Raw genomic sequence first — 20,119 nt, 5'->3', positions numbered from 1 at the left:
AGGGGCCATTCTTCTAGTTCGGTTTGGCCTAACGGTAGTGAAGAAGGATGGAGATGAGTGTTCAGTGTGGGACTGAACAGAGAAGTTATAAAGTGCTGTACACGCGAAATCTTAATGGGAAGTATGCAGTTGCTCTGCAAAAGGGCCTCCTTGTCAACGCTAGGTTTCACCAATGCAGAGGAGGCCAGATCGTGAACACAAAAATTTAATTTACCATGATGGAGAATGTGGAAGTGAAGCTCTGCCTTGGTTCATGTGCCTAGATGATGATGATGAAGGAGGAGGTGTACCGGCAAATGTTAAACCACCCAGGGTTGCAGGGGAAGTGACAAAATTGGAAGGTAAGAGCTGAACAAGGTGACATTTGACACCAGTATTTAAAAGGAGTGACAAAGGAGGTACGTATTGGCTGGTATCGAAGCCCAATTACAACGGGAAGAAGTGCAACAGGATGATGTTCTTGACCGCTGGGGGGGGGGGGGGGGAGTGTGAAAGTTAAGGACCAAGAGACCTTTATCTCTGTTCTGTCTCGGGAGAGGCAGGGTGAGGACCGACATGTGAGAAATGGAGGAAATGCTCCTGAGGGGTCATTCATCTACAGCAGAGGAGAGAAGAGAAAAGTGAGTGGGAAGTTTGATGATTGAGAAACTTTTAAAATCCAACAAAAAGCAACTAAAAAGCGATAAAAACGCGAAAAACGATGAAATATGAGGGCAAACTAGCCAATAATATAAAGCAAGATACTAAAAGTTCTTTCAGTTATATAAAGAATAAAAGGTTTCAATAGGTACATTTAATATCAGAGAATTGTATACAATTTACATTCTGAAAGTCTATTTCTTAGCAAACATCCACGAAAACAGAGGAGTGCCTCCAAAGAATGAATGACAGTTACACGTTAGAACCCCAACCCCTCCCCCATCTTCCCCCCCCCCCACACGCACAAGCAGCAGCAAGTTAACGACCCACCCTCCCACACCCCACCAGCAAAGAAAGCAACAGCGCCCTTCACCGAGCACTCAAGCGTGCAGCAGGCATCAATAAAGAGACAGACTTTCGGTCCCGAAAACCTATTCGTTCACCGGGTAATTCGACATACCACAGCAGGCCTGTCAAACTCATTTTAGGTCACGGGTGGGATTGGGCAAAATGCGACTTCATGCGGGCCGGATCAGTTGTGCGCGCCCACAGCTTTCGTTGCCTTCGTTTTTTCAACCTGCTCTCACGTGTCTCAGTCTCTGCTATAACTACAAACTTTACGAATTTCGTTTCTTATGAAGGTTGCCTAGCAAGCATTATTTTTATGATAGGTATTAACTTACATTCGTAAGTACAAGAAAGTTGTGATGAGAGAGAGAAAAAACGATGCTATTTTGGCTAAGATTGCTTTGGGAGCCACACTCTTTCCATTAATAAACCATTTGAAATCGAACATTAGCAGACATAAATGTAGACCTAACGAAACAAATTGTAAATGTAGGCTACACAACCGCACCTAATTTTTATTAGCCTGCTTCCAGCAGTCAAACTCAGGCAATGAACACAGTTAGCCTCTGATTTTTATTGAAGTGATCACATTTACAATAATAGAATAGTCAGAAAATGAATGAATCACAATATTATGACACTCAATATTTCATAATGCATTTTGCTTACATGTCGCAGGGCATCGAACAGTGTCACCCATTTTTCACTTGCTGCTTCCAGACACCTGACATCTCTTGGCTTTAACCAGCCTGTCAACATCAGGGACCAGTTTCTGGGCAGTTGTGATTTTCATAATGTTATTTAGATGTCTTTGTGTCAGCTGCGAGCGCAGTCTGGATTTGTTAATATTCATTATGGAGAACTCCTGCTCACAGAGATATGTTGTCCCGAACATGTAAAGGATCTTTGACGCAAAGTCTGTCATCTTGGGGTACATCGGTCCCAGGTGTTGATAGAATGAGTCCAGACTCATAGTCTCAAATTTATATTTCAAAGCCGAGTTACACTGAATTTCAATTGGTTCCATTTGCAAACGGCAAACGGCAAGCCAAATAGTGAGTATTCCTTCTCGAGCTGAGTGAAGACCTCGAAAATATTCAGAAACTCACTTTTCAGCCGTGATATTTTGTCCTTGTACCTGTCATTATTCCCATGAGCAGCAAGCACAGACTGCAAAGAGGGGAAATGCGCTGGGTTGCTCCGGGACAGTTGTATCTCCCACAGGTCTAATTTAATTTGAAAGGCACGGACGCTGGCGCAGTATTCCGTATCGTTTGTTCCGTATCGTTTGTTAACATTAAGCACAGTCAAGTGCTCTGTTATATCCACCAAAAAATGCAAGATCATGAAGCCAGTCTGGGTCATCCAACTCTGCCACTGGCTTCCCTTTCCTGTTTGTGAATAGTCCAATTTCCACGTAATTGAAAAAAAAGTTTGAGCACAACCCCTCTGCTCAACCAGCGGACTTCAGTGTGGTAGGGTCGGCCGTGTCCAATATAACTTTTGGACAAAAGAGTGTCAAATAGCTGATGGTTGAGTCCCTTGGCTCTAATAAAATTAACCGTTTTACTACATCCATGATATTGTCCATTTTCAGGCCCCTGCTACATCACGCCTCTTGGTGTATAATACAATGAAAATTCCCGAATTCCTGCTCTGGATTCTCTGCCTGAACTTCCTCTCTGAGTTTCGCAACAACACCTGACATTTCCCGCCCATGGACGGTGCGCCATCTGTTGCCACGCTGCCAACGTGACTCCAGTCAAACTCCAGTCTGTCCAAGGCCTCGACGAGGCTGGAGAAAACGTCGTTCGCCGTCGTGGTGTTTGTCATGGGCAACATCTCCACAAACTCCTCGGTGAAGGTCAAAGATGCATCAACTCCACGAATAAATATTCCCAATTGAGCTACTTCAGTCAGGTCGATGCTCTCATCAATTGCAACAGAGAAGGCAATAAATGACACCACTTTGGCTTTTAGTTGACTGTTGAAATCTCCGGCAAGGTTCCCGATTCTCTCTGCCACAGTATTTCTTGACAAGTTGAGAAGCCTGTCTCTTCTCAGGGCAAACCAGTTCTGCCCGAAACGTCGACAGATGCTGCCTGGCCTGCTGTGTTCCACCAGCATTTTGTGTGCGTTGTTTGAATTTCCAGCATCTGCAGATTTCCTCGTGTTTCCCCCTCTGAGTGTGGCTTCGACGCAGCAGTTGTTTGGTTGACAATAATATAGCTGGCCTTGACAGCTCCATCACGAGTCTCTCAACTTTTGGTGAACACTGATTGTTGTTGTTTCTTTCAGAGCTGCTTCAAGATCGTTTATCTTTTGCCTTCTGAGTCATTTGCGTAGTTGTCATATTTTTCTCCGTGTGTCGGTTGATATTGTACTCTTTTGCCAAAGCCACTTGTTGCGACATTATTAGACACAGAGGTTTTCCATTGAACTGACAGAAGAAAAACGAACTTTCCAATTATCGTTGAATATCCGACCTTCGATGCCGACTTTTCTTTTCTTGGAAAGCATTTTGAACCACAGCAGCAAACAGTCTCAGCCTTGCTACAGGTGTTACTCACCTGAGTACTCTGTGTGTTTATACTGCGTCTGACAGTCATTAAGGCAACTTACACTGTTCTTCTTCAGCAATTGTTGTGCAGCTTTCAATGCTGTGGGAACTTCGGACTCGAGAAATGAGAGATTGAAAATGTCTTTCAACAGTCGGTTGGCACAGGTTTTCCAAACCTTGCCAGTTACTCCTTGGAAGTCTGCCGCTTTGGGATGGCTCGCCCTCCTGAGAGACAGCCTGACGTCTGCCTCCGAGACAGAGCTCACAGGGTCACCAGGTGCTGCAGGGATCCTCACAGCTGTTGTTGTATTCTCCCTCTCAAAATCAGCATAAAAGGCATTGGGCTCATGTGGGAGTGAAACATCAATGCCATTCATGGTGGTGGGTTTCGCTTTGTAGGAAGTAACAGACTGCAAACCCTGTTAGATTTCACATGTATCCGATATTGCTTCCAGCCTTACTCGGAATTGTTCCTTAGCTCTTGAAATAGCCCTCCATAAGTCATGCCTGGTCTACTTGTACAGACACGTGTCGCCAGACTCTAATGCCACAGATCTAGTTCTCAGCAGACTACAAACATCCTGGTCCATCCATGGCTTTTGATCTGAAATGGATCTTACAGCTGGAGAGCCAAGTTACTGAGTACCAAACTAAAACAATTTGCATTGCTGCATCACATCGGAATGTTCACTTCTTTATGAGGCATGTTGACGACATGAATTAGCAAACGAGGAACAGTAGTTGTTTTGATGTTCTGATGCAGGATTTCTACCTGAACCGTTTGCATTTCTGTTACCTGCATAGGTGGTGTTCACCGTTTGAATTTCTCCAGTAAATTAACTGTTCTTCCAGATTCCAAAACCTGCTGCCTCTTGAGCCTCCATTGTTCGAACTGAACCCCTGTGTTGACACCACAAAGAAATATTAAATCCTCAATATTCTCATCACAGAACACATCGGTGTTTTTGCCACATGGCAGGTTCCAACCCTAAGCCGTGCCATACAAGCTGGTTCTGTAAGTCTGAGAAATCTTAGGCAACGTGGGTTGGTCGCAAGTTTGAAATTTCACACGCCCATCCATTGGGAGTTCTCTTCACTCACTCCTACGCAGGCTCCAGGCTCGTGTTACCATTAAATAACAGGATTAGGATCCACAAATGTTTGTTATAATTACCTGCACAACTGTTGGCACCAACGTCATTCACTGACTGAATTCTTTACAACCCACAACCTTTAAGAAATATAAAACCACATATAATTTCTGCTATTTTCAAAGCTGGTGTGAATATTTATGTCTTCTCCTCCACACTGTTGTGCAGGTTTCCCTTCCTAAACCTGCTCATCATTTGCTGACCCATGTACTCAACATGCTTCAGAAAGAAGGGGACATTCCAATGTGATCCTGTGTTGCCAATTGTTTTAGTTTGGTACGGAGTTACATTTCTTTCCAGTAGATCCAGCTCAGACCAAACAACCAAAGACTGCATCAGGAAACTGATGAGAGGGGAAATGAGAATTTACTTTGATGGTCTGTGGAGGGGTAAATTCAGGAGTCCCAACAAAGCAGATGAAATCCCTACCGGCGCCTGAAAATGGAAAGTCAAAATGGCATTGAGATATACCACGCATGCAGACTCTTTAACCTTATTCACAAACACTTTGTATTTAACACAAATAAGTATTCAATTGTCACACATATTTCACAAAACTGCTTCGAGATGTTAATTATAGATTATGATAATCTATCAATAGAGAGCAGAGTGACAGAGCACAGATCAAGTTGTATATGTCACTGCGTCATGGCTGAAAGAAGGTCATAGTTGGGAGATTAACATCAAAGGATATACTTGTATCAAAAGGTCAGACAGGGAGGCAGAGGCAGTGGTGTTGTTCTGTTGGTAAGAGGTGGAATTACATCTTTAGGAAGAGGTAACATAGGGTCAGAGAATGTTGAATCTTCATGGATGGAGTTACGAAACTCCAAGAGTAAAATAAGAACATTATGGGAAACATATGTAGTCCTCCAACTGTGGGGTTGAGATTGCAAAGGGACCTGGAAAAGGCATATAATGTTACAATTATATGGGGGACTTCAATATGTAAGGGGATTGGGAAAATTGGGTTGGTGTCAGATCGTAAGAGAGGGAATTTTTTGAATGCCTATGAGATGGCTTTTTGGAGCAGCTTTGTTGTGGTCTGGTCCAGAGCCCACATTCCGGGTCTTGCTCTGCTCCACGGACTACGGACTCCGGGTCTTGTAGCCATCCATCCTTTCACCCTTGAGCCAACTGGTCACACCTGTGGATCATCGTGGCTTGTTTGAACTCAAGGAGGCGCACCTGATGCCCATCGGCTGGCAGGTGTATATAAGGGGCTCTGGGACTGAGCCCAGTTTGGGAGTTGTGGTCTGGTTTTCCTTGTATGTGCTGGTTTTGCTGTTCTGGCTGGTTTGCCTTGCTTGCGCTCCCTGCCTCCCTCTGCTGTTTTACCTGTGTATCATGGTTGCCCTCTGCCAGGCAACAGCAATCTGGCCGAATTTACCTGACGGAGGACTTGGCCCCTTTTCCTACCCCTCGCTTCTGATGGGTGGTATCCTGCACCTGCCCAGGTTTCCCGTGTCTTGCCCAGGCCTCTGTTCATGCCTGGGAGGCGGCCCTACCCAGTAGTTTTGAGGCCCGCCCGGAGGATTCTGCCCTGAACCCCGGGGTCCAGCCTTGCCATGGACTCTGGGATCTGCCTTCTGCCTTGCCTGAACCCGTGGATCACTGTTGAATGTCACGTCCTTCACACGCCACGGTCTCCCCACCTTGTTCTATCCTTTAATTGTCCTGCCCTGCCCCTAGTACTTCGGTGTTTGCGTCCTGCAATTGGGTCTATTCTTTGCTCCCCCATGACAGAATGACCCCCCTCAGCATGGACCTAACAACGTAGGCTCTGGTGTCTATTCCCGTCACCCTGGGGTCCCCTCTCATCTGAACATCTTCTTCCCCCCCCCCCAACCCACCTGTATCTTCTGTAGCTCTAGAGACCCTCATCGGTTGCCTTTGACGGTGTGGGAGGGGGTACTGTTATGGTCTGGTCTGGAGCCTACATTCTGGGTCTTGATCTGCACTGTGAACTCTGGTCTCTGGGTCTTGTAGCTGACCCTCCTTTCACCCTTGAGGCAACTAGTCACTCCTGTGGATCATCGTGGCTTGTTTGAACTCAAGGAGGTGCACCTGATGCCCATCGGCTGGTAGATGTATATAAGGGGCTCTGGGACTGGGGGTGGGGGGGTTGTCCTGCTTTGAACCTGTTCTGTCCTGTTTGTCTTGTCTTGTCCTGTCCCCCTGCTTCTCTCATATGCGCTGGTCCTGCTGTTCTGTCTGGTTTGCCTTCCTCATGCTGTCTGCCTGCCTTTCTTGTTTCACCAGTGTATCAGGGTTGTCCAGCTTCACCCTGGACCTAGTTCTCTTCCTATCATGGAAAAGGATGGAATCAGAGGACAGGTAAATTTTTAATTAGGGAAGGGCAAATTATGAGGCTATAAGGCTAGAACTTGTGGATGTGAATTGGGATGATGTTTTTGTAGGGAAATATACTATGGACATGTGGTCGACGTTTAGGGATCTCTTGCAGGATGTTAGAGATAAATTTATCCCGGAAGATAAAGAATGGTAGGGTAAAGGAACCATGGGTGACAAGTGAAGTGGAAAATCTAGTCGGGGGAAGAAAACAGCATACATGAGGTTTAGGAAGCAAAGATTAGATGGGTCTAGTGAGGAACATAGGGTAGCAAGAAAGGAGCTTGAGAAGAGCAAGAAGGGGGCATGAGAAGGCCTTGGCGAGTAGGGTAAAGGAAAACCCCAAGACATTCTTCAACTATGTGAAGAGCAAAAGGATGACAGGAGTAAAGGTAGGACCGATCAGAGATAAAAGTGGGAAGGTGTGCCTGGAGGCTCTGGAGGTCCTCGATGAATACTTCTCTTCAGTATTCACCACTGAGAGGGAACTTGATGACGGTGAGGACAATGAGTGAGGTTGATGTTCTGGAGCATGTTGATATTAAGGCAGAAGAGGAGTTGGAGTTGTTAAAATACATTAGGATGGATAAGACCCCGGGGCCTGATGGAATATTCCTCAGGCTGCTCCACGAGGCAAGGGAAGAGATGGCTGAACCTCTGGCTAGGATCTTTGTCCTCGTTGTCCATGGGAATGGTACCGGAGGATTGGCAGGAGGCGAATGCTGTCACTTTTTCAGAAAAGGTAGTAAGGATAGTCCAGGCAATTACAGAACAGTGAGCTTTACGTCTGTGGTGGGAAAGCTGTTGGAAAAGATTCTTAGAGAAAGGATCTATGGACATTCAGAGAATCATGGTCTGATCAGGGACAGTCAGCATGGCTTTGTAAAGGGCAGATCGTGCCTAACAAGCCTGATAGAGTTCTTTGAGGAGGTGACAGGCATATAGTCAAGGGTAGTGCAGTGGATGTGATCTACATGGATTTTAGTAAGTCATTTGATAGGCTTGTTCAGAAAGTCAGAAGGCATGGAATCCAGGGAAGTTTGGCCAGGTGGATTCAGAATTGCCTTGCCTGCAGAAGGCAGAGGGTTGTGGTGGAGGGAGTACATTCAGGTTGGAGGGTTGTAACTAGTGGAGTCCCACAAGGATCTGTTCTGGGACCTCTACTTGAGATTTTTATTAACGACCTTGATGAGAGGGTCGAAGGGTGGGTTGGCAAGTTTGCAGACAACACAAATGTTGGTGGTGTTGTAGATGGTGTAGAGGATTGTCAAAGATTGCAGAGAGACATTGATAGGATCCAGAAGTGGGCTGAGAAGTGGCAGATGGCATTCAAGCGGGAGAAGTGTGAGGTGGTACACTTTGGAAGGACAAACTCCCAAGGCAGAGTACAAAATTAATGGCAGGATACTTGGTAGTGTGGAGGAGCAGAGGGATCTGGGGGTACATGTCCACAGATCTCTGAAAGTTGCCTCAAGGGTAGATAGGGTAGTGAAGAAAGCTTATGGGGTGTTCTCTCCCCCCCTCTCTCTCTCCCCCCCTCTCTCTCTCCCCCCCTCTCTCTCTCCCCCCCTCTCTCTCTCCCCCCCCTCTCTCCCCCCCCCCTCTCTCCCCCCCCCTCTCTCCCCCCCCCTCTCCCCCCCCCTCTCCCCCCCCCTCTCTCCCCCCCCTCTCTCCCCCCCCCTCTCTCCCCCCCCCCTCTCTCCCCCCCCCTCTCTCCCCCCCCCTCTCTCCCCCCCCTCTCTCCCCCCCCTCTCTCCCCCCCCCTCTCTCCCCCCCCCTCTCTCCCCCCCCCTCTCTCCCCCCCCCCTCTCTCCCCCCCCCTCTCCCCCCCCCTCTCTCCCCCCCCCTCTCTCCCCCCCCCCTCTCTCCCCCCCCCCTCTCTCCCCCCCCCCTCTCTCCCCCCCCCCTCTCTCCCCCCCCCCTCTCTCCCCCCCCCTCTCTCCCCCCCCCTCTCTCCCCCCCCCCTCTCTCCCCCCCCCCTCTCTCCCCCCCCCCTCTCTCCCCCCCCCCTCTCTCCCCCCCCCCTCTCTCCCCCCCCCTCTCTCCCCCCCCCTCTCTCCCCCCCCCTCTCTCCCCCCCCCTCTCTCCCCCCCCCTCTCTCCCCCCCCCTCTCTCCCCCCCCCTCTCTCCCCCCCCTCTCTCCCCCCCCTCTCTCCCCCCCCTCTCTCCCCCCCCCTCTCTCCCCCCCCCTCTCTCCCCCCCCTCTCTCCCCCCCCTCTCTCCCCCCCCCTCTCTCCCCCCCCCTCTCTCCCCCCCCCTCTCTCCCCCCCCCTCTCTCCCCCCCCCTCTCTCCCCCCCCCCTCTCTCCCCCCCCCTCTCTCCCCCCCCCTCTCTCCCCCCCCCTCTCTCCCCCCCCCTCTCTCCCCCCCCTCTCTCCCCCCCCTCTCTCCCCCCCCCCTCTCTCCCCCCCCCTCTCCCCCCCCCCTCTCTCCCCCCCCCCTCTCTCCCCCCCCTCTCTCTCCCCCCCCTCTCTCCCCCCCCCCTCTCTCCCCCCCCCCTCTCTCCCCCCCCCCTCTCTCCCCCCCCCTCTCCCCCCCCCCTCTCTCCCCCCCCCCTCTCTCCCCCCCCTCTCTCCCCCCCCCCTCTCTCCCCCCCCCCTCTCTCCCCCCCCCCTCTCTCCCCCCCCCCCTCTCTCCCCCCCCCCCTCTCTCCCCCCCCCCTCTCTCCCCCCCCCCTCTCTCCCCCCCCCCTCTCTCCCCCCCCCCCTCTCTCCCCCCCCCCTCTCTCCCCCCCCCCTCTCTCCCCCCCCCCCTCTCTCCCCCCCCCCTCTCTCCCCCCCCCCTCTCTCCCCCCCCCCTCTCTCCCCCCCCCCTCTCTCCCCCCCCCTCATGAATGGAAATAACCTCTCAGCATCTCCCCTGTGGAACCCTGTCCAAATCATCTAACTACATAAATATTTCTGGTTCTATGATCCACCTAGTGGCATAAATTGCTGGGGCCCTAGCAAAGGTAGTTAAAATATCCTTAGCCACAGGTGAGGTGCTGGAGGATTGGAGGATTAGAGGATAGCTAATGTTCCATTGTTTAAGAAAGGCTATAAGAGTTATTGGAAGGTATACTAAGGAGCTGGATATATCAGTATTTGGATAGCCAGGGACTGATTAGGGATTGTGAACATGGGTTTGTGTGTGGTAAGTCATGTCTAACCTATGTTATTGAGCTTTTTGAGGAAGTTACAAGGATAGTTGTTGAAGGCAAGGCAGTGGCTGTTTCTGCGTGGACTTTAGCAATGCCTTTGACAATTCCCTCATGGGAGGATAGCATTCAAGATGAGGTGGTAAATTTGCATTATGGCAGAAGCCAGAGAGTGGTAGTAGAAGCTTGCCTCTCTGACTGGAGGCCTGTGACTGGAGGTGTGGTGCATTGACTGGTGATGGATCCATTGCTATTTGCCATCAGGATCATAATGAGGAAAACAATCAGCAAATCTGCGGATCATGTCAAGATTGTGGGTGTATTGGACAACGTGGAATGCCATCAAGGCTTGTTGCAGGATCTGGACCAGATGGGAAAATGGGCTGAAAAAGGGCAGATGCAATTTAATGCAGACAAGTGTGAGGTGCTCACTTTAGGAGGATCAACCAGGGCAATACAAAAGTTGGGATTTTATGGTGCAAATGGATCAGATGTTGGTGAGGCATAATTTGGAGTATCGTGTGCAGTTTTGGTCACCTAGCAGCAGGAAAGGTGTCAATAAGATGGGAGAATGCAGTGGAAATTTACAAGGATGCTGCCAGGACTTGAGCACCTGAGTTAAAGGGTAGTGTTGAATAGATTAGAACTTTATCACCAGATTGTTAAAAGATGAGGGGATGGAGGAGATACTTGAAGAAGCTGTTATTGGTTAAGTGTGAAAGTTGAAATGTTCAAGAGGAACATGAGGGAGTATTTCTTCAGTCGGTGGTAATGAGAGTGTAGAATGGGTTACCAGCAGAAATGTTGGATGCTGGTTCATTTTCCGCATTCAAGAGAAATTTGGAGAGGTCCATGGATGGGAGTGGTCTGGAGGGTTCTGGTCAAAGTGCACAGCAATGGGACAAACAGATAAATAGTTTGGTAGAGACTAGATAAGCCAACGGACATGTTTCTATGCTGTTGAGCTCTATCACTTTTGGACTGAATGATTCACTTTTTCTGGGCTTGTAGCAGATTCCTGATTTTACTCACCAGAGGCTGTGTTCTCAACTCTTTCATCCCATGCTTTGGAATCCTCACTTTAAATGCTTTTGGGAAAGATATTTCAAAGTCAAAGGTCAAAGGTCCAATTTAATGTCAGAAATGTGTACAATATATATCCTGAAATGCTTTTTCTTCACAACCATCCACGAAAACAGAGGACTGCCCCAAGGAATGAACGACAGTTACGTGTTAGAACCTCAAAGTACCCCCCCCCCCCCTCCCAGCTCCCCTCCCTCCTGAGCGTAAGCGGCAGCAAGCAACAATACTCCCTCCCTCCCACCGGCAGGAAAAGCATTATCACCCACCTCCGAGCACTCAAGCATGAGCAATGCAATAGCAAAGACACAGACTTTCAGTCACCCCAAAGACATTGTGTTTCACTCGGTGTACAACATATCACAGACTCTCTCCCCCTAATAATGGAGAAAGAGGTGTCCCCATTTTCCCAGTGAGCAGGGAGACGTAACAAACAACTCATTGGTTTATGATGTTAAAACTCAGTTATGATCCCTCTTTATACTGAAAATATTGGAGAATAAAGTTGCATTGTTTGCTGCGTAACCAAAACTATGTAACCAGCCTTGTGTTTGCTATTTGCTATGTATCCAATTTATTAGCCAGAATGAAATCTCTGTATTGTCTCTGTACTATTGAACACATCAGTGCCTTAAGAATGTAGCTAGCCTGAAGAAAGTAGCTAACAGTGAGAAACCAGCCTTATATTTACTATGTATCCAACTTATTTCCAGAATGAAATCTCTGTATTGTCTCTGTACTATTGAACACATCAATGCCTTGAGAATGTAGCTACCAGTGAAAATAAACAAATAGAGATAATGGTTGTAGATGGGATCGTAGAGTGGTGTGATGGTATGGGGACCAGTCAATGCCGAGAAGGGGAACACGTGTTCCAGGGACACGTGTTCCAGGGAGTAGACTAGAGCAAGTATGGGCAATGGAGTGGTGTGATGGTATGGGGACCAGTCAAGGCACTAGAACAAGTATATGCTAATGCAACTAAGGTAAGAAATTACTATAAAGAATACTGTGAACTAGAGCTTGGCTGACAATTAGTAACATGCTCATTAATTGTCTCACCTTTTGTTTGCAAATAAAGGCTTAAACTTCTTGAAGAATCTTCTGCATCTCCTGGATATTTCAAGAAACCACGACAAAAACTAGTTTAACACGATTAGATAGGGGAGTCTCCATAGGCAGGCTTTATTTGCATCAGCATGATATCTCAGGCTTGCAGATACAGAAATAATGTAAGTTCAGAGCCAACAAAATGAAAATTCTGAAAATCCCCTGTAAGTTTACAAACAGGTGATTAAACAAATACGTAAGTAAACATAAAGAAAGTTGTGCAAAAGGAAAAATAACACTTTAAACAGCAATTTAAACCCTAATCCAACACTGTCTTACGTGCTGAGTGTCCCCTGAATTTATGTAACTTCTATAACACTATAAGAGGTGCCTGATCCCCTATCTGATTAGATTGCTAATCACAGTATTTCAAAGGAAATAATTGGAGTCCCTTCTGATCATTCAGCCAATATCACTAAAGTTGCCTAATCTCTATTTGCTATATTTGTGACAGTTGTTTCAAAGTAATAAGTGGTCACATACTTCAGTCAAAGATAAGGTTATTCTTTTCTTTGGGCCTTTGGAACTCCATTTATTAAATCTATTTAAAATATTTTTAACGCAAAAATACCATAGCTCGATTCTTGATGAGCAAGAGGATGGAAGGTTTCTGGGTAAACAAAAACATAAAAGTTGAAGTTACACTGAGATTATTCCCTACTTTACTGAGCACCAAAAAAAGGCTTCTGGTCCCGGGGTGTAGCCTATACTATTAATACAAGCATTTGCCTGTTTAATGTTACCTAAAAATTACCTATTCAGCTTGAGTGCATATTATACTCATTCACTAAGTTACACTGTAGCCTAGTGATGTGCTTAGACAAAGAAGATATTGCATCTGACGTCTCTCTGATGGGAGTGTTTTAACTGTGTTTGCAGTTCTCCGATTCTGGAGGAGAAAAGTTGGCCAGGATTCACATCCCTCATGTAAACTGACACAAAAGACACTTAATGAGGCTAATGGATTTGAATTTTAAAACTGCATAACAGGAAAGAATGTATAAATGGTTTCAGGCAAGTGACTAATTTTTTCAGGCTCATGCTGAAATCAAAGCAATCTTCAATTGTTTTGTGACTAAGAAATAGAAATAAAAGTAAGCTCCTCAACCCTTCTCTGGTATTCAACATAGTTTTTGCTAATTATCTACTTTTACTGCAATCTTCCCATTTCCAGTGATTCATTTAATACACAGAAATCGATTAAACTTTTCTTGTAATTGAACTTGCTGATTGAGATCCCACAGATTCCTTATCTCAGTACTAAATGGAATGTTCCTCATTGTGTGACTGTCAACTGGTTCTAAATTTCCTTATCAGGTGGAAATGATCAGCTGTATATCTACACCGTGAGGCACTGTAAGAACTTTGTGAATTTCTGTGAGATCACGTCCATTCTTCTGAATGCTACATGATTCAGGCCTAGATGATGCAGACTCACATTTTGCTACAAAACAGCCTAGTGAAATTGCTCTGTATAAAATCATACTGCATATCCCACTGGTCACAGCATGCTGGTCTGAGAAAGCTCAATTCCTTTTCATCATTTTTTGCTTTATTCAGTTGTCAGCCACATCAACATATTACCATGAACTGCATATATTCACAGCTTGTTGACCAACTACCTACATGGAGCGTCAATCCAAACCTTCAGAGAAACATACAAGACACATTCACTTGGTTCCCCTTTATCCTTTCTGTTGATCACATTCTCAGATCATTCAAGGGTACTTTTTGTTTCATAAATCCATGCTTACTGTGTTGAATCCTGTTTCATGATGTTCTATTATCACTGTAAATTCTAGCAATTTTTCTGCTATTAACGTCATGCAAATATGTCAGTAGATCTCTGCTTCATCTCTTCCTCCTTTAGTGGGTTTACAGTCTGCAGAACAACTCTAAAATCCTTAAAATTTTAGAAGACTCTAAGAAAACATTTCCTTTCTTAACAAAAACTTTAAACAAATCAGTGGTGCTGATTCTCAGAATTTATTACCAAATTCCCTATTTCATTTCCTTCAGTTTTCTTTCCCATGATGTGCTTTGTAGCTGTTGATTACAAATTCTCCACTCTGCCTGTGCAAGAAACCCTCTCTGCTGTCCTTTAGGTGAGAGTAAAAAACAGAAGAAAACTCTCTGGTTCTCAGTAGTTCTGTTCTCAAAAATTTCAGTAGTACCATGCTCTTTTCTTTTCAATGTTATGTGATAAAAGATGAATTTAACCTTTGTGCACACAGTTGCCAAGAACTGTACTATCAATTTGTGAAACATAATCCTCATGGTCCTGGGCTATTCGTGTTTTTTTGTGCAACTATGATTATTTTGCTCACTATTATGTATGTGCTGTGTATGTTTTGCACCTTGGCCCCAGAGGATGCTGTTTTGTTCGGCTGTAGCCATGTATGGTTGAATGATGGTTAAGCTTGATTTGATCTGAGAGTTGTAAATTCCCAAGTTTTATTTTCAATGATAAAACATACCAGTTCTAAAAATTTAACAAGACCCTCCCTTTCTTTCATGATTTTCCATTATGAACTCTGTGATGTTTGAAACACATGACAGGAAGCGTAGACTGTTCTCTGAGCAGCTCCTTCACCCAACATAAAACCAGTGACTTACCATCAAGGCTTTTGACGGTCAACTCAGATATTTTTTGACCAAATGACAGTTTCCCACCATCCCTTTGTCCTCTGATCCCATACATCAGCCACCAAACCCGGTCTCACTCCTTCTCTCCTCTTCAAGTCAGCTATCTTCCCTCTCCTGATGCAATGTCTTGCCCCAAAGCTTTGACAATCTCTTTGCTGCCCTCCACCCTTTATAATCAGGTGCTCCCGGAACCACTGCTTTTCTGCAGCAGATTGTTTGTTTTTTTGCTGGTAGTAGTTCCACAGCTCTTTGACTATTCTGGTGCATTACTCCTTTAAGGGGCGCTGGAATTTCTAGGTCAGTGTCGGCCAGACCACCGAGGCACATTTTGTTGAAAGCCACACCAATTCCAAATGCTTTGCTGACAAAAGCAAACATTTGTGTTGGCAAAGAGAAAGCATATTACCTTAACACAGGGAAGTACATACAATAAATAAAGTTAAAGGCTTAGTTTACTAATAAATTACAATACAAAGTGACATGCCAGAATGATAACTGTACCAAACAGGAATTGATGAAAATACACTGTGGATGACAGACCATGCACAACAATTTTACCAGATTATATATAGATAGAGGCTGTGGTTTACTTTGAGATGTAGCACAGACTAGCTGCAGACTAAAATACACAATGATTCAGTCTCCACAAATTTCAAATGTTTACAATCCCCTGAAGAGAATCTCTACTTCATTGCCACCTTAAACTGTGACATTTTCTGAAACTACCCTTCGAGTTCTAGATTCTCCATAAGGGGAAACATCACCTCAGCATCAATCTTGATTTAACATCTACCCCGAATGTTTATCTTCAGCATGGTCAGCTGTTAACGTATAACCTTCGATCAGCTTAGATTCAACCTGCTCAACCTTTCCTTATAAGGTAACCCTTTAATCCCATGAACAAACCAAATGAGTCTTCCCTGATCTACCTCCAATGCAAATTATTAGCGCGTCACACTTCTCCACAACTTATCAACTAGATATAAACCACACCCTCACCTCTCTGTCTCTCATTCACTCCAATTTCCCTCTTTAGGACTGATCACCTTGCTGTGTACTTCCAACATTTCTTATTTGGGGTTCCCCAGCTTGTCCCAGTCCTTCCAAATCACACTCTCATTGGAAACCTGTTCCAGTACCTGGTCCGCTCTCACAATGTGCAAGTCAGTTGTATCAGCTGTAGGCAGTGCAAGAATTAGCTGAGCAAAAAAAAAAAATGCTGGGATTAAAGCGCACTTCAATGTCAAGCTTATATTTCCTATGTTGGGTGATCAACTCTGAGGGTTGAACTGCTCTCTTCCATGTTTGTTGCTGTTGATGTTGTATTCACATCAGGATTGTGTCATCATATTTCGTTGTGAGCTCTGCCCTTGGATTTTGCTGTCCTTTGTTGGCATCCAGTTGATGTAAATGTCTCTGTGGCTTGAAAAAAAGTAATTTCAATCATCCATGTTTTTAGACCTTTTGATTATCTGACTTGTTCTGGAAACACAATGTCCACGGAAAGAACGCAGAGGATTGTTTAAAGGGAATTGAATATAAGATAGTTTTCATACTTTAGCACTGGAAAATCAAAGAATTGAAAAAATCAGTATAATTTTTAAAATATAGGGTGGAATAGAGAGATTTTGTATTACAACGTAATGTAAAAAGCGTTTTCTAATTGTTAGGGATCTTTACACTGTGGGCTGCAGAGAACTGGTTGCAGATTTCTGCTTTATATGATAATTTCCATCTATCTCTGCAAAGCGAGTACTTTACTGTAATGTGGAGGTTTTAACTGTGGAGAAAACTTCATGCTATAAGACATGGTGGGGGATGGAGACATTACCTAGCTGTGGAGTGACTTCCCCAATGCCTTGTCGAATATTGAATGGACAGCTCTAAAGTAAAGAGTCATATACTCTTGCACTTCAAAAGTAAAAGACTTTTGTACTGTACTTGTGGAGACAGATTTCAAAAATGGCAGTGTTATGGAAGGCAGTCTGTACTGTCAGTGTGATCAGATGAAGGTCAGATTATTTATTTTTGGTCACCATCAGGGCAGCTGTTTGTAAAAACACAAAACTGAGTCATAAGCAAATGAAACCATACAGGTTATCAGCTTATCAGGATTGTTTAAATATAATGTGCTAACTTTAGCACAAACCTTTCTCTCACCTTCTCCATCTCCATCTCCACCTGCATCTCCCTCTCTCCTGTTTCTTGTTCCAGTCCTACCTGTTATTGGATTATGCATCTGTATTTTTATTCAGACCCATGGAATGTGACTGGAGTGATGGGTTAGTGCTGCAGTTTCTGCAGTCAGCATCCACACCACATTGAGCTGCATAACTTCTACATTGCCTTGCCAATAGGACAAATCTTATTGATAATTAAAAAAAACATTATCTTAATGTTTTCACATAGACTTGCCCCTTCCCAACAGCAATCTCTCTGAGTAATATAATCCTCTGAAAAACTTCACCTTGTCACTGAAGGAATGCAACAAACTGATTGGATAGCTGCATCCAACCAGTTGTAAAATTCTGAAACAATAAAATCCCTCCCTAATTGTATCATAGAAACATAGAAAACCTACAGCACAATACAGGCCCTTCTGCCCATAAAGCTGTGCCGAACATGTCCTTACCTTAAACATTACCTAGGATTACAAATAGCCCTCTATTTCTCTAAGCTTCATGTACCTATCCAGGCATCCCTTAAAAGACCCTATCATATCCGCCTCCACTACCACTTGCCATTTCAGCCCTGGAAAAATGCCTTTGACTATCCACACAATCAATGCCTCTCATCATCTTATACACCTCTATCAGGTCACCTCTCATCCTCCGTCACTCCAAGGAGAAAAGGCCGAGTTCACTCAACCTATTCTCATACGGCATGCTCCCCAATCCAGGCAATATCCTTGTAAATCCCCTCTGCATCCTTTCTATGGTTTCCACATCCTTCCTGTAGTGAGGCGACCAGAATTAAGCACAGTACTCCAAATGGGATCTGACCAGGGTCCTGTATAGCTGCAATATTACCTGTCAGCTCTTAAACTCAATCCCACGATTGATGAAGACCAATGCACTGTGTGCCTTCTTAACCACAGAGTCAGTCTGTGCAGCAGCTTTGAGTGTCTTATGGACTCGGACCCCAAGATCCCTCTGATCCACGCTGCCAACAGTCTTACCATTAAAGCTAAGTTCTGCTATATTGTATTTTTCTGCCTCTAATACTAACTGACTGAGCTTTTGGCTCTCTAGCTTCAGTTTTTGTTAACTGTACAGTGCCAATTCTAGATCATTAACATTTGAGGAGCTGTATTCTAAAGTCTTGCAGACCGAGCCGGAGAGGATTTGTTTGGCTGGTGTGGGTGCAATGTGCTGAGTGAGATGTACTGTAACATCATGGCATAATGAAATTGCAATTCATTTGTGAAAAGCAAAAAGCCTTTATCAAATGGAATCTACCCACACCATCAGACAGAAGACGGAAGTTCAGGCAGAGAAAGAAGGAAACTGATCAGGGTATGAACAATTTGTTCTTGTTGAAAGTTATCACTGGTTATTTCATACTGAAACTGACAAAAGTGGAGAGAATATGAGAGCATAAATCCAACAAACATTTGCAGCTTCTACTAACCTGGTCCCTGACAATGCTTGTTCTCCTGATCACAACGTAAGCACTGATTTATTTCTCCTTTCAGTGTCAGAAGCTTTAAATAAAAAAAACAACTGCTGTTAAAACCATGTCTGGATACCCCAACACACACAAAATGCTGGTAGAACACAGCAGGCTAGGCAGCATCTATAGGGAGAAGTGCTGTATACCCCTTCTGTTTTGCTTTCAGAAAATATTTTCTCTAAATATCTTTCCCCTTAAACGTTACCTGTGCTCAATCTTTCCACCAGCCATAACTTCTCCATTCTAAAACGTGACTGACTACACAACCACAAGGGCATCTCAGAGAAATCTGACCTTATCCTTAATGGATACACTGTGGGCACTCCCTTTCACTGACCTACCCAGCTGCCATCCAGCTGCATTAGGACCTTCCACTAGGAATGAAGTATCCAGTTATTTCTCATTGGTATCAAAGCTGTACAGTAGTCTTTGAACCAGAGAAAATCATAAACTCTTATCCTCAGAGGAAAAAATAAACAACCATGCTCGAATTCTGTTCTTCATTGTCAAATGAATTAGGAGTACTCTTCACAGCCAGTACAATTTAAGAAAACACCTGTGCCCAATCTATGTGAATTGACATTTACATCATGATGTTGGTCACCCCTGAATCTTCCGCCCAAAGGATTTGTTTATCATCCCTAATTGCCTCCAGTTTCCACAATACAAACAGTGTTCTGTGCTAATGGATATAAAAACTGCCTAATCAGACTTTATGAAGTTAATGGTGAGTCCTATGGGCAATGTTCCCAACGCTTGGCTGTCCCTGCTTTCCCTCATCCTTTGCTTCAGCCACTGAATTGCAGATAGTATAGGGCCAGGAGCAGGAAACCAAGGAGGACACTTCCATTATCTTTGCTTTACTCACAGACTGGAATTTCACTTCTGCAACATGAACCATTCCTTCCATTCAGGATGTCTAGATGTTCCTCAGACTGTCCAATTCATAGCCATTTTAATCACCTTGAATCTCCATTGAAAAATTCCCGCATTGATTTATTTACTTCTCTACAGCACCTTCTAAACTAATGATTATGTGCTGTGCTCTCTTTGTTTCCTCTGCCCCCACCCTCAGTGTACAACATCCAAGAAACATTTGCTGTTACTAATGAAACCCTTGCAGCGCCGTCAAGAAGTTACATTATCTGTGATTTAGTTTAAATAGAATGCAGATATACAAACATCACTAAAACTTTTAAGAGCAGATTGCATTACATGGCCCTTCAGAGCAACAGAGATTGCTTTTCTGCAATGCACCATTGTTAGGAATGAGATACCTTGGATCCGTTCAATAGTGATCTTGCTTTTGTGAACTGAGCTAGCTCCCAATTGTGGTTCACACCTTGGCCCTGCATATTCTTAGATCCCATAAGGGGTACACTGATGGTTGCTGAACAGCAGGGAAATCCACACCCCCGGCAACGGA

The 20,119-nt window shown here is 45.0% G+C and overlaps 1 protein-coding gene across 1 annotated transcript in view; it reads right to left on the bottom strand.

The window, feature by feature from the left end:
- Positions 1-2,580: 2,580 nt before the first annotated feature.
- The window catches only part of LOC132394815 (SLAM family member 7-like), a 28,751-nt gene continuing 11,212 nt past the window's right edge, over positions 2,581-20,119 (bottom strand). The window contains exon 3 of the mRNA XM_059971222.1: positions 2,581-3,005. Within this exon, the coding sequence (XP_059827205.1) occupies positions 2,581-3,005 (425 nt within the window). The remainder of the gene's footprint in view (positions 3,006-20,119) is intronic.

Source organism: Hypanus sabinus, chromosome 5 (genome assembly GCF_030144855.1).
Source record: "Hypanus sabinus isolate sHypSab1 chromosome 5, sHypSab1.hap1, whole genome shotgun sequence".
Classification (NCBI taxonomy): Eukaryota; Metazoa; Chordata; class Chondrichthyes; order Myliobatiformes; family Dasyatidae; genus Hypanus; species Hypanus sabinus.
This window is presented reverse-complemented; position numbering and strand designations above follow the sequence as displayed.